The sequence below is a fragment of the Carcharodon carcharias genome, chromosome 1 (assembly GCF_017639515.1).
Source record: "Carcharodon carcharias isolate sCarCar2 chromosome 1, sCarCar2.pri, whole genome shotgun sequence".
NCBI lineage: Eukaryota > Metazoa > Chordata > Chondrichthyes > Lamniformes > Lamnidae > Carcharodon > Carcharodon carcharias.
Window position 1 is genome coordinate 46,857,933 of NC_054467.1, and position 15,285 is coordinate 46,873,217.

Consider the following 15,285-nt stretch of genomic DNA (forward strand, 5'->3'; position numbering starts at 1 on the left):
ATGCCCTTTTCACCACCTCACTAACATGCCCCTCCACCTTCAGAGATCTATGGACACACAGACCAAGGTCCCTTTGTTCCTCAGGACTTCCTTGTGTCATGCTGCTCATTGAATACTTTCTTGTCAAATTACTCCTTCCAAAGTGTATCACCTCACACTTCTCAGGGTTAAATCCCATCTGCCACTTATCTGCCCATTTGACCATCCCATCTATATCTTCCAGTAGCCCAAGACACTCAACCTCACTGTTAACCACATGGCCAATCTTTGTGTCATCCGCAAACTTACTAATCCTACCCCCCACATGGTCATCTATATTGTTTATATAAATGACGAATAATAGGGGACCCAGCACAGATCCCTGTGGTAGCTAGTTGGATTTTTCTCCTCATTTCTCTATAACCTGCACTCTCTGAAAACCCCTGTCAAGAGACAAAGGGGAAAATCACTTGTTGGAGACATTTTCAAAGGCAAGTGCTCAACCAGTGAACTAAAAACTGAAAGTTCAACTAAGAACTGAAAGAAATTTGGAAAGCATCGATCAAAATCAACCTATCAAACCTTGTACTCTGGAACTGATGCTAGTGAACTGTTTTACCCCACCCTTAAAATTCATGTTTTTGTGTGTCTTATGTGTCTTGTATGTGTGTGTGTATAGGGATTTAAGAAGGGGTAGAGTTTAGGTTATAGAGTTAGAAATTAGCAATTCATATTACTTACTTTTGCCACTGGCTAAAGACAACTTGCTCAATAAACAGTTATTTACTTATTAAGTTTACAAACCTGTTCTTGTTCTGTTAACCTAAATTAAACAATTAGATGGGTTGATCAAACTTTTTCACATTCGTCGTGGTTCGGGGAAGCAGTGGGGCTTGATATTTCAGCGCACTATCCCCAGTGAGTCATGACAATAGCGGTAAAGCGGTTTAGGGAAGGAGTTCCAGAGTTTAGGGTCAAGTCATCTGAAGGCATGGCGACCATTGATAGAGCAATTAAAAACAATGCTCAAGAGCTCAAAAGGCCAGAATCAGAAGAGTGCAGAGAAGATGTTGACATGTGGGGCTGGATGAGACTAGAGATAGGGAGGAGTGAGGCTATGGATGGATTTGAAAACAGGATGAAAATTTTAAAAACAAAACATTGCTTGACAGCAATATTTGTCAGAGAGCAGGGGGTGATGGGTGAACAGCGTTTGGAATGAGTAAGGGCATGGGCAGCCAAGTTTTGGAATAGTCAAATCTAGAGGAAACTAAAGCATGGATGAGGGTTTCCGCAACAGATAAGGTAAGGTGGGGTGGAGTTGGTGACATTATGGAGATGGAAATAAGCACTCTTAGTGATGGCGTGGATATACAGTTGGAAGCCCATCTCTGGGTCAAATATGGTACCAAGATTGAAAACAATCTGTTTCAGCCTCAGATAATTGATAGGGATGGAGTTAGTAACTTGGGAACAGTGCTTGCAATGGGATCCAAAGACAATGACTTTGGCTTTCCCAATATTTAAGTGGAGAAAACTTCTGCTCATTGGCATTGGATGTCAAATAGGAGTTTCAAGAGGTGGTGGTGAACTAGAGGTGAGTGCCATGTGCATTCACATGAATATTGATGCTGTATTTTCAGATGATGTCACCAAGAGGCAGGAGAGTGTCAAGGATAAATCTCTGGAGAGAAGAGGTTCACCAGAGGTAAGGGTGTGAGAGTAGGAAGAGAAGCCATTGCAGGTGATACTCTGGCTCTGATAGATAAGAATAGAACTGGGTGAGTAGAATTCTTTGAAGATGTGACAATCAAAGTGGATAATTGGGATCCTATAGATGTATATCTGGACTTCCAGAAGGCCCTTAATAAGGTGCCGCACAAAAGATTAATACACAAGATAAGATCACATGGAGGTAGGGGTAATATATTGCTTGGATAGAGGACTGGCTAACCAACAGAAAGCAGGGGGTCGGGATAAATGGGTCTTTTTCTGGATGGCAAGCTGTAACTAGTGGGGTGCCACAGGGTTCGGTCTTTGGACCCCAACTACTTACAATCTATATTAATGACTTGGATTCAGGGGTAGAAGGTACTATAGCTAAATTTGCAGATGATACCAAAATAGGTGGGAAAGTAAGTTGCAATGACGAAATAAGAAATTTACAAATGGATATTGACAGGTCAGGTCAATGGGCCAAAATTTGGCAGATGGAGTTTAACATGGATAACTGTGAGGTTATCCATTTTGGTCAGAAGAATAAAAAGGCTATTTATTATTTAAATGGAGAGAAACTTCAGAATGCTTCAGTGCAGAGGGATCTGGGTGTCCTCGTGCGTGAATTGCTGAAAGCTGGTATGCAGGTAATGAGGAAGGCAAATGGAATTTTGGCATTTATTGCTAAAGGAATAGAGTATAAAAATAGGGAAGTGTTGTTGCAACTGTACAAGGCATTGCTGAGACTGCACCTGGAGTACTGTGCACAGTTTTGGTCCCTTTACTTGAGGAAGGATGTAGTTGCACTGGAGGCAGTTCAGAGGAGGTTCACTAGATTGATTCCAGAGATGCGGGGCTTGTCTTATGAGAAGAGATTGCGCAGTTTAGGCCTATACTCACTATAGTTTAGAAGGATGAGAGGAGATCTAATTGAGCTATATAAGATGCTAAAGGGGATAGACCAAGTATACGTGGAGCAGATATTTCCCCTTGTGGGGCATTCTAGAACGAGAGGCCATAGTTTTAGGCTAAGGGGTGGTAGATTTAAATCAGAGATGAGGAATTATTACTTTTCTCAAAGGGTCGTGAATCTGTGGAATTCACTACCTCAGAGTGCAGTGGATGCCAGGACGCTGAATAAATTTAAGGAAGAGATAGGCAGATTTTTAATTAGTAATGGGTTGAAAGGTTATGGGGAGAGGGTGGGAAATTGGAGTTGAGGCCATAATGAGATCAGCCACGATCATAATGAATGATGGGGCAGGCTTGAGGGGCTGAATTGCCTACTCCTGCTCCTTGTTCTTACATACAAAAATAAGAAAAATCAGGATAGGGACAGTGCCACATGGGATGCACAAGAAAAACTTCGGTTATGACATCAAAATGGCAGAAATATTGAAGAATTACTTTGCCTCAATGTATGGGATAATAAAGGCATATGGGATACTTGCCTTTATTAGTTGAGGCATAGAATACAAGAGCAGAGAGGTTATGCTGGAACTATATAAAATGCTGGTTAAGCCAAAACTGCAGTACTGCGTGCAGTTCTGGTCACCACATTATAGGAAGGATGTGATTGCACTAGAGTGCAGAGGAAATTTACCAGGATGCTGCCTGGACTGGAGGATCTGAACAATGAGGAAAGATTGGATAGGCTGGGGTTGTTTTCCCTGGAGCAGCAAAGGTTGAGGGGACCTAATAGAGGTGTATAAGATTATGAGGGGCATAGATAGGGTGGATAGGAAGGTACTTTTTCAATTAGTAGAGGGGTTAATAATCAGGGAGCATAGATTTAAGGTAAGAGGTATAAGGATAAGAGGGGAGTTGAGATTTTTTTTCAAGTCTGGGACTCACTGCCTGGAAGGGTGGTTGAGTCAGAAACTCTAGTACCATTTAAGAAGTATTTAGATATTCACTTGCGTTGCCATAGCCTCCAGGGCTATGGACCAAGCACTGGAAAATGGGATTAGTATAGTCAGATCGTTGTTGACCGGCATGGACACGATGGGTCGAATAGCTTCCTGTGCTGTAAATGTCTATGCATTTATGTGCCAAAGAGACAAGGTAGACAAGACATCAAAAAGAGAAATTTAAGATAAAAAGGGAGGGGAGATAATTGATAAACAAATCAAAATTGAAGAGTGAATAAAACCTTGGTCTGGACGGATTACATCCCTGAATATTAAAACATTAGGGAATATAAAGGAGAAGTATTATTACATATACATAAACACTTATTAGAAATGTGAATTGTACCAGAGGACTGGTGGGCATGGGAGAGTTTCTGCTTTGGATGAAATTCGTAATCTGGATATGAATTGCGACAGTATTGAGAAGTGTTTTTGTTTTCAAATTTTCGCTCACAATCTTCCATGAACACACATTTGAGCAGTGTTTTAAAACCTAATTTTTGTTTTAATCTTGCTTTAAGTCTTCCTTAATATATTTGAGCGGTAACTTGGTGCAGTTTGATCAATACAGTTCAGTTGGATTCAGTTCAGCGAGTAGTTGGATTTTAAAATCACTGACTTAAAAAACTATACAGAACCATTTAAAACATATCTAGAGTCACTAATCCTAAAAGAAACTTAATTTTTAGACCCTCAGAGGCCTACAAATGAGTGTAATTAGTGGAAATGGTTATTAATTTGATTTTGAGTGAACTGTGCTGAAAAAACCAGAATACCTGAGCAAAAGCTCCAGGCTAGCATGTTTGAATTCTGCTATTTAAAAAGGGAAATAGAATAAGTCCACCGGTTAGCTTAACCTTGTTATTCTAATCTTTTCTCAAAGATTATTAATAATATAGTCCGAAACCAAAAGCATAAGGGGAATCACCAGTAATTTCAAAAAGGTCATACTTGACCAGTCTTATTGAATTCTTTAAAGTAACAAGGAGTAGACGAGGGTTTTGCAGTATACTTGGATTTTCAAAAAGCCTTCACTAAGGTACTACGTAATGGTTATCATTGAAGTTGGAGTATGTGCAGTCAGGGAACAAACAGCAGAATGGATAGCAATCTGGCTATAAAAATAGAGTAGGGGTTAAGGTTCATTATTCAGACTGGCAAAAGGTGGGATGTGGTGCTCCACATCAATCAGTGCTGCAATTTACCTTAACGATCTTGATTCAAAAGTAGTTTTCAAATTTGTGGATCACACTAAATTGGGGAGCATAGTTGATACAAAGGAAGAATGTGACAAAATACAAGACAACATAAACTTGCAGAATGGGCATATAATTTGACAAATTAATTTCAAAGCAGAAATCTAAGAAGTGGTGTATTTTATTAGGAAAAATGAGACCACAGGTGGGGCTGGATTTTACCTGGAGGCAGCTGCCCTGGTCAGGGGTAAGCTTGCCTCCGCTGGCCTGGGAAACCATGACCAGATTTTATGGTCGTAAGGCCATGGCTTCTGTCCCCCTTGTGGAAGGATGTCCCACCTCCAAGAACTGCTGGCCAATCAGATAGCCAGGAGCGCCCCTGTCCCACCGGAAGCAGTGGCCACAGCTAGAATGGCAGTCAATCCCCAAGCAGAAGCCAGGGAGGGGGCCAGTCTGGAAGGGTGGGTGGGTGGTGGGTGGCATGGTGGGTGGTGATCAGTTGAGGGAAAGAGGGCTCCCCTGGGGTGCCCAAACAGGAGGGAACACCCAAAGCTAGACCACCAGGGTTTACGTGGTGGCCTCACCATGTGGCATGGCCCTCTCCCACCACAGGTAAAATACTACCAGTAGAAGGAGATTGGCCCTTAAGTGGATAATAAGTCTCAGTCTAGTAGACAAGCAAAGAGGTCTAGCGGCACAGACAGATTACTAAAAGTAGTGATGCAGGTTACTATGACCATATAAACGACAAGTCAAGAAGTGGGGAACTTTTCTAGAGGGATAGAATTGGAAAGTAGAAAAGTTATGTTAAAACTGTATAGAATCTTAGATCACACTGGGAGTACTGTACAGAATTTTGGTTTCCATATTATTAAAAAAATAGAGGCAACAGGAAAGATGTTATAAAGGATTCACAAAGGTGATACCAATGCTGGAAATCTTGAAATAATAACAGAAAATGCTGGAAATACTCAGCAGGTCTGGCAATGTCTGTGGTGAGAGAAAGTGAGTTAATGTTTCATGTCTGTGACCTTTCATCAGATTGGTTCTTAATAATAGTACATTGGAATTTAGGATCCACTGGAAAGAATTTACAACACTTTAAACATAGATGCTTTACAGGAAAATTGATGTTCATACAAAAATATTTCACAAATTATTTTAATTTTTATTACAGAAATAGAACATTTACAAGTTTTTATTTACAAACCAATAACATATCAGATTACATAATAATCAATTACTTGAATGATATGAGTAATGGGCACAAAGCACCATTACTTATTACCGTTTTTCTATCACCGAAGCAGTGATCATCACTTATGGTACTTAAAAGATGTCCTTCTATCCTCCCCTCAATAAGGCTTTGCATTGCTTACAATTAATTTTTTACTTCATATTTTGTTAAATTAAGTTCAAATAATTGTTTTCAATAGTATTTTAGCTTACAAATCAGCTTGTCAAAAGGTACATTCAAATATCATTTTATCATCTCACAGGTAGCACTTTGGGTAAGGCAAGAAGGAACTGCAATTCAGAAGTATAGTTATGTTTGACTTTTCCTTGGTTGAGCTGTATTTAGTGTTAAATTTTTTTTTTACAGCACTTGTTCCTTTTTAAGAATCACTTTCAACGTTACACAGCAGTCCACATAAGTTAAATTCTCAACAAAAAATGTATCAAGTAATTCCTGTTCAGCATAATAAATGAATAAAATTAATTATGAACCCAGAATTTTAATTTGCAGTTTACCAAAAAAACTTGTATTCTCAATGTACACATTATTCAAATATTTTTCCAATTAAAAGTGAACTGACTAAATTCAAGGATTCATATTTTATGCCAATTAACTGTCACTAGATGTCTTTAAGAAACACATATCTGAGTCAGTAATATGAATAAGGGCAAACGTTGGACACAGTTTTATTTTGATCTATTTCACTGACAAGTTTCTTGGAATAATTGATCCGAATTATAGAGAGTTGGTGAAATCAGAATAAAATATATATAAAATTAATTGCAAAAATGTAATTCTTCACTTTTAGATTTACAGTTGAACACTTGATTTTAAAAAAGAACCTCTCATACAATAAACAATATGCCAGCACATAATACTGGAGTTCCAGTTTGTGATTGAATGGTTGTTTACATTCCATTATAAGCAGGGCCACCACCTCCTTCAGGTACTACCCAGTTGATATTCTGGCTGGGATCTTTAATATCACACGTCTTGCAGTGAACACAGTTCTGGGCATTAATCTGCAATCTCATCCCATTACCAATTTCCAAAGGAACATACTCATAAACACCTAAGAGGAGGGGAAAGAAATGATGCATGTGACAAATAACCACAAGGATGGTATTGTGGGGAATTAAACAGTAACATTTGTAGGTACTACAATGCAGACAAATCTCCCAGACTAACAGAAAAAATCAACTTGCAATTATATGGCACCTTTCATGACCTCATGATGCACCAAAGTGCTTTACAGCCAGTGAAATAATTTTGAAATGTTTTCACTGCTGTAACGTAGGAGATGCAACAGACAATTTGCACACAGCAAGGTTCCACAAACAGTAACATGATAAAGACAGGATAATATGATTTACTTATGTTGTTTGAGCGATAAATACCGGACAGGACAGCAGGTGGAATACCATTGCTCTTCTTTGAAATAATGCCCTTTTAACTACACCCGAGAGGCCAGATTGGGCCTTGGTTTAATGTCCCATTCAAAAGATGGCATTTTTGACAGCTTTGTTAGCCTAAATCTTATGGCAAATCTTTCCATTGATCCCACAACCCTCTGACTCAGAGACAAGATTGCTACAGCTGAGCAACAGAATGTCATAGATGAATTACTCCAGCTAAGTCCCTTAACTTCTTAGTGGGCTACATGAAGCACTGGCAGAAGAGGTGCAAAAAGCAGCCACTAGACCTTCCTTTCATTTATAAATGAATCCATAATAACAGAATGTCAAGATTTTTATAAATTGTTTATGTAAATCTCTAACATAGCTATCTCCCTTTAATTTTTCACTTTAAAAACCAAATCTGAAGCTGTTTTTTTAAACCAAGTAAGCTGTTTTAACAAGCAAGTGCAAAAGCAAAATTTACCTTAAACAGTGAGTTTTGACAGTTGGAGCTTTCAGAGGTAGGAGAGTCTGCCATATCCTTACAAGTGTTGATAACTTTGTTGTGTATCAATACACCGAAGAGAATATCATGCCCCCCACATACATGCATTTTTAAAAGCTGATCTCTGGACGACTGGTTGGTGGTTCAGTTGGCCTCAACAACTCTTAGATTACAGAAGTACAGCAAATAAAAACAAAGCACTTGAGTTCTTACACATGCACACACTCTCATTCATCCGTGACCCCTGCTGATAATGTGCATATATGGCAAGAACAGGGTTGAATTCGGTTGCAATACCTACACTATTTTATAGCTCACAATGTCCAGATTCATGGGTGAAAAATAACCAATTGGACAAAACCCTAGGGAACTTCCAACAAAATGCAATCTACTCTGAGGTCTTGGGTCTTCAGCCAACTGGGAGCGGGATAGTAAGGAAAGTTTAGAATATAACCAAGCCTGACCTTAGGCAAACAAAATGCTGATTCTATTGCTCAACATATGGAATGCGGGTGGAAGCTCATGGTCAGTTTGAAAACTAAGCTCAGGAAGAGTTAAAACAAGACTGGAAGGTTCACCCAGCTGGAGCTAGAAGGAGAACCCCCAGGAAAACTCTCATTGTGGAAGATAGTATTGGGAAAGGAAAAGAACAGAATTAAACCTTCCAGAGCTGCAAATCCCTTTGGATTGGCTCCAAGAGAATTGGATGTCTACTTAAGAGTTTGAGTAAGTTTTTCTTTAAATTGAGTTTTTCAGTTACTATTTAAAGTAGAAAGGGGCATATTCTGTTCAGTAATTTAAAGTTTAAGTTGCCTACAGAATGAAAATAATGTTTAGTTAATAGTGTTCTTTTTGTATTTGTCTCAGTAAATGTTATAAAACAAGAATTCTTGTGTGTCTTTCTTTCAGCTAATAACTGGAAGTTCAAATTTCTCTTTAAAAGTTATTGGTCTCCACTGAGATTGTAACAGCTTACACGTTGACTATATGCAAAACCATGATTTTTGGGGCCGGAAAAATGGGGTTGTCTTAAATGTTAGGTTGACTTAAGTGCCATGAGCTCCAGTAGTCCTGTTCCAATGGACAAAGCTCCCATCAATCGGTTGTCTGGATTGGGGTGGAGGTAGTTGGGATTTTGGGAGCATGCAGCTCACTAATCTCTGGCCATCCAGGTGGTGGCCAGCACTCTCCGGGATGTGTTGAGGAGCCTTCAGACTTAACCAAGACAGGTTCTTAGTACACCTATGCTAACCCAAGTGTGTCTCTCTTTCATCTGCAGGAGTACAACGGGATCATGGAGCCTGGTGAATTAGCTGTATGCCTCATGGCTTACAGAGAGTGAAGACAACTGAGAAGAGAGCGACTGAGGTGCCTGGCTGAGCAGAGGGAGGAGCAGCGCCCTCTGGAAGAAGGAACGGCTGGGGCTCCTGCACATGGCACCGAAGAGCCACAGCGAGCCATTTCTGGTTGGTGTGTAGCTAGACGCAGGGTCTATAGATGCCGCCTTTCATTCCTTCAGATGACTAAGTGAACCAGTGTTGCCGAAGACTGCGCATGTCTATGGAACTAGTTGGTCACATCTGCAAGCTACTGCTGGATTTGGAGCCATTGGGACATGGAGGGCATCCACTGCCAGTGGCCGTGAAAGTGACTGTGGCGTTCAATTTCTATGCCAGTGGCCCCTTTCAGGGTTCCACAGGTGACCTCTGTGGGATATCACAAGCCTCCATCCACAAAGGTCACAGATGCCATCTTTGCAAGGGCACATCAACATTATGCATTTCGCCCGGGACCAGGACAGCCAGGATGCAACAGCAATTGGATTTGCCCAGATCTCAGGTTTCCCACCGGTACAGGATGCCACCTACTGCACTCACATGGTGTTCATATCTCTGTTACATCAAATGGTCAACTATGTCAACCGCAAAGGATTCCATTTGCTGAACGTGCAGATGGTGTATGTCCACCACAAATGCATCCTGTAGGTTTGCACATGGTTTCCAGGGAGTGTCCACAACTCCTACATTCTCAGTCAGTCTCAGATCCCTGACATCTTCCAGGGTCCACAGAAGCTGCAGGGATGTCTTCTTGGGGACAAGGCCTACCCGCAGAGGACGTGGCTGATGACACCTGTGTTGTGGCCTCAGACTGCAGCAGAATGAAGATATAATGAGACTCATGCTACAACTCGCAACTTGGTGGTGCAGACCATGGGATGTTGAAAATGAGGTTCTGGTGCCTGGGCCGGTCTGGTGGAGCCCTGCAATACAGTCCACAGTGTGTCACGCATCATCATCATCTGCTGCGCCCCTTACAATCTGGTGCTGCATCAAGGAGATCAACTGGTTGAGGGGGAGATGGAGGAGCTGGAGGTCTTCTCCAACAAGGAGGACACCGGCAGGAGTGAGGGTGAGGTCCTCAAAGGTGACAATGATGGGTATGAGGCCCTCGCACTGGCTAGATGAGGCAGGCATGCTCGGGAAGCCCTCATTGCTGCTAGATTTGTGGAGGAGAATGATGTCAACATGCAGTGAAGAGACGCCATAGATCCTCACATTGTATCTATGAATGTTTGACTCCAGTCTGACTTATGGCAACGCACATACCCTCTGTGATAATGTTCCTGCCATGGAGATGCAGTGGAGGCCTTAATTATTGCTCGATTACAGGAGGATGACGACGCCATGCAGTGAGGGGACTCCATAGATCTTCACACAGCCTCTAAGAATGTCTGACTCATGTCTGGTCGAGAGCAGCTCACTTGAACTCTGATGAAGGTCATATCATAGAGATACAGCCATCAAACTTTAAAAGCATCTGATCCTTTGACTGCCTTCAGCACCTGACTCCTTTAGGAGCACAGCATCACTGGTCATAGGTGCTGAAGATATGGGGGCCAGCCTCATGTAAAAGGTGCTGAGAGCACACAGAGAGAATGGGGGTACTTTGTGATGCCTGCCCACAACATTCTGGCAGCAACGACAAGCACCGTTGAGGTGCAGGCATCAGTGATGTATGGAGTGCGAGGCCGGACCATCACTTCGGTCTGAAGGCGGCACAAAACACAAGGAAGAGGCCCTGGACTGAAATACCCGCCTTTATCTTGTGCAGAAAGATTTCACACCTAGGTGAAATGAACACTGCTCAACAGAACAAGGATTCATAGGCAGGGAGACATTGTTGGGAGTTTATTGACAATAGTGAACATTATGTACAAGTAATTGACACCTGTGCCCAGATTGTGCAAATATATCTTCTTAACTGTTGCAGATAGACGGTGGCATAGTGGTATTGTTACTGGATAAGAATTTCAGTAGACCCAAGATGGTGAGTTGGGTTTGAATCCCACCATAGCAGACGGTGAAATTTGAGTTTAATAAAAATCTGGAATTAACAAGTCTGGTGATGCCCATGAAACCATTGTTGATTGTTGTAAAAATCCATCTGGTTCACTAATGCCCCTTAGGGAAGGAAATCTGCTGTCCTTACCTGGTCTGACCTACATGTGACTCCAGACCCACAGTGACATGGTTGACTCTTAAATGCCTTCTGAATAAGGGCAGTTAGGGATGGGCAATAAATGCTGGCCTAGCCAGCAACACCCACATCCCATGAGTAAATAAATTTAAAAAAAATTGTGATATTGCTCGTAAAAAGTAACTGATTGTTATATCTTCTTAACCTTCCTAACACTTGCCACCATGTCTTGGTGCTCCCCGGCCATCCACAGCAGAGGTGGAGAAAGCCTGCTTACTGCTACGCCTGTCTGTGATGACCTTGGTGGGCATCCTCTGGACAGCCAAGACCTGGAGGGCCCCGGCCTGCTTTCGGGCTCCTGCCGTGTGGCAGTGGCACCCTCCTCGGCCTGTGGAGCTGGAGCTGGAGCTGCTGAGGTCACAGGAAAGGAGGGTTCAGAATGGGCCAGACACTCCCAGAAGCACCTGGATGGATTAACCTGGGGGGGTACACCTGCTGATCCTCCTCCCTATGGGTAACTCCTTGAGGAAAAGGGGTAGCTGGAGTGAGATTGAGCTGCCTTGCACCCCTCTTGCATACACACTGTTGGAGGCCAACTGTGGCTTCAGTGATGGAGTTGAGCCTGTGCAACACTGAAGGAGTGACATCCTGGACCAAGGTCTCCATGCAGCTGCCATCCTACTAGTGTTGACCTCAGTGCGTTGGCATGCCGGCGCTATCACCTCAGCCTGAAGGCGGACGGACTCCTTCATTGTGCCTTGCAATGTGAGGAGTGCAACGGACATCCCTTCCTGATGTTATTGAACTTGCCTTTGCAGCTCAAGCAACGGTGACATGACCAAATGCAGAGGCTCGTCAAATGACTTGGACTCAGCAAATTTCTGGCCTCCAGCAATCCTCCGAGTGCCGGGGACCTGAGCAGTTCCTGTTGCCGCCTGCTGAGGATCAGACAGTGCGATGCGTTCACTTGATTGTGATCCTGACGCTACTGTAAAGCTAGGTCCCACCGAGGTGTGTGTCTGCAGTGGTGGAGGGTGTGGGTGAGCGCCGTGATGAAACTTCAAGGAGGGTGCCTCCAGATTCCTTTTCAGAAGTTTCTTTGGGGCTTGATTGGAGGCCCTGGGTCGTGGACTCCATTGGCTTTTTCCTAGATGTGCCTATGGAAGCAAGGGGAGAAAATTAGTGCATGGCAGTGGCATATGAAACAGGAAACATTGGTCACACCGTGGGTGTCTGATGGATGTTGCACTGCTGGATCCTCACTTGGTAGAGTACCACTGATCTCACCGTCAGCACAGGAACGGTCCAGATCTGTGCCAGCCAGCTGGATGGCCGTGTTTTCAAAGTCAGTGAGCACCTTGATATCAGGCATTCATCCACCAATGTGCGACCTCTCCCTCTTGTTGTGTGCCAGTTTGCCCTGCATGAATAGAGTTGGACAGTGTGTAAGCAGGATACCTGCTAGGCCACATGATAAGTATCTTTGGCATATGTGGGTGGTAACTGGTCTCATGGGATGAAGACAATGAAGGTGTGTGAGAGAAAGTGAATGGTGATGTGCCTTGAACTGGCAGTGAGTGAGGGCCCTGTGGATGTGTGATGGGTTTGAGTGTGTGAGAGTTGAGAATGATGAGAAGAGTGACTTACCCTGCTGTAACGGAGATGATCATTCATCCTCTTTCAGCACTGGGTGGCTGTCCTCTTTTGAAGGGCATAGGCGCTGACCACTGCTGCCACCGTCTCCCAAGCTGGATTAGTGAAGCTGCTGCCCAACCTGCGGCCAGAGCAGGGGTAGAGGACATCATGGCGAGCCTCCACTGTGTCCAAAAGGCACTCGAGGGACACGTCATTGAACCTGGGGGCTTCAGTCTTTTTGCCTTTTAGGGCCACATCTTCTTTGCTGCAGTCCTGGGCTGGAAGCACTGAGAGGTAGGCATGCGGCTCTGCTTTAAATATGGTGCCTGGTGTGCTGAAACGGTAAAGTGATGGTGTGGCGGGCGAATAAGAGCCCCCCGCCATGGAAGTGCCGTGTTTGCTGGGACTGCATAATTAATGCGGCAGGTTTGGGTCGATAAGGCGTGAAAAGCCGCCATTGCGGCTGGTGGGTAAAACAATGTTTTACTTAGTGCAAATCTGGGACGAATCCGCCCAAAGGCTACACCCCTTTTCAGCCACAATATGCTATACTCGCATTAGTAATCAGCCTTAATTTTTCACCCCATAAATACATATTTTACTTAGCAATACCTTATAGGGGTACAAGGGATCAAGTAGGTGATACGGGCTGTGTTGCGAAGGTATGCACGAGTTTAACACACATCCACACATATTAGTCCATTCGTGGTGAACGATGAAGAGAGATGAGTCTTCCAACAAAATGAATTACGTATGATGCTGGTTTCAAGCTAAAAGTCATAAAATTTGCTAACTTATCAAATAACTGTGCTGTGGCGAGGGAAGTTGATGTTAGTGAAAAATTGGTGTGAGAATGAAAGCAGCAGGAATCCACCTTGAAGAAAATGTCCAAGATCAAATACGTCATTTGAACAGAGATCAGCTACTGGCTGGACCTTGAGATTAGTCCGTGAAAATCATCAGAATGGTTATTTGGTCATCAGAAATGCAGTGCATATCTACATGTTTAAGTGGGCCAATTAAATGAGCCAAATCAAAGCCTGAGACCAGCAAAGATTTCCGAGTAACAGCTAGCTGGTGCAGTCCCCTTATGGAATGAAAACGTCAAATGTTGCGGCAGAAGGCCGAGATCACTCAGACTATCAAAAAACCTTGATGCCAAAGTTACCAATTTCTGGTGAATCATTAGTGGCAAAAATGAGTACTCATATCAAATTGGCAACATGGTTGAAACGCTCATATTTTCGATGTACCTAGCAACCAAACTATGGAGTGGAAAGGTTCGAAAACAGTTCCCGTGAAAACCACAGGACATGAGAAGACACAATTCACGGTGATACTAGCCTGCGTGGCCGACAGAACAAAATTAAAGCCTATGGTAATTTTCAATTGTAAAACCATGCTGAATATGAAGTTCCCTACAACAGCATGTCAGGACAACGCTTAGATGGATGAGGATGGAGTGAAGTTGTGGATCGATAATGTGTGGAATAGGGGAGGTGATGGCGTAGTGGTACTGTCACTGGACTAGTAATCCAGAGACCCAGCGTAATGCTCCCCAACCTGGGTTCGAATCCTGCCACGGCAGATGGTGGAATTTGAATTCAATAAAATGCATTTATGTCCTTTAGGGAAGGAAATCTGTCATCCTTACCTGGTCTGGCCTACATGTGACTCCAGATCCACAGCAATGTGGTTGACTCTTAAATTCCCCAGAAAGCCACTCAGTTGAAATAAATCACTACAAAGTCACAAAAAAGAATGAACTTCAACTTAGGCACCAGAAATGACAACCTGCAAAGCCCTCCCTCAGCTGATGAATCAGTGTTCCTCCATGTTGAACATCATTTGCTGGCAAGGACGCAGGGTGGGGGACTTCAATGTCCATCAAGAGTGGCTCGATTAGCACCACTACTGACCAAGCTGGCCAAGTCCTAAATGACAGCTGCTAGATTGGGTCTGCAGCAGGTGGTAAAGGAACCAATGAGAGTTGACCTCATTCTCACCAGCCTGCCTGCGACAGATGCATCTGTTCATGACAGTATCAGTAGGAGTGACCACCGCACAGTTGTTGTGGAGACGAAGTCCTGCCTTCACATTGAGGATACCATCCATCATGTTATGCGAGATAGATTTTGAACAGATCTAGCAACTCAAGAATGGGCATCCATGAGGCGCTGTGGGCAGTCAGCAGCAGCTGAACTATACTCAAACACAATCTCTAACCTCATGA

General features: G+C 43.1%; 1 protein-coding gene across 4 annotated transcripts in view; it reads right to left on the minus strand.

Moving 5' to 3' along the window:
* Positions 1-5,948: 5,948 nt before the first annotated feature.
* The window catches only part of etfdh (electron transfer flavoprotein dehydrogenase), a 62,956-nt gene continuing 53,619 nt past the window's right edge, over positions 5,949-15,285 (minus strand). For all 4 annotated transcript variants that reach the window (XM_041191518.1, XM_041191538.1, XM_041191528.1 and 1 more), the window contains one exon: positions 5,949-7,110. In XM_041191518.1, coding sequence (XP_041047452.1) covers positions 6,947-7,110 — 164 coding nt within the window. In that variant the 3' untranslated portion in view covers positions 5,949-6,946. The remainder of the gene's footprint in view (positions 7,111-15,285) is intronic.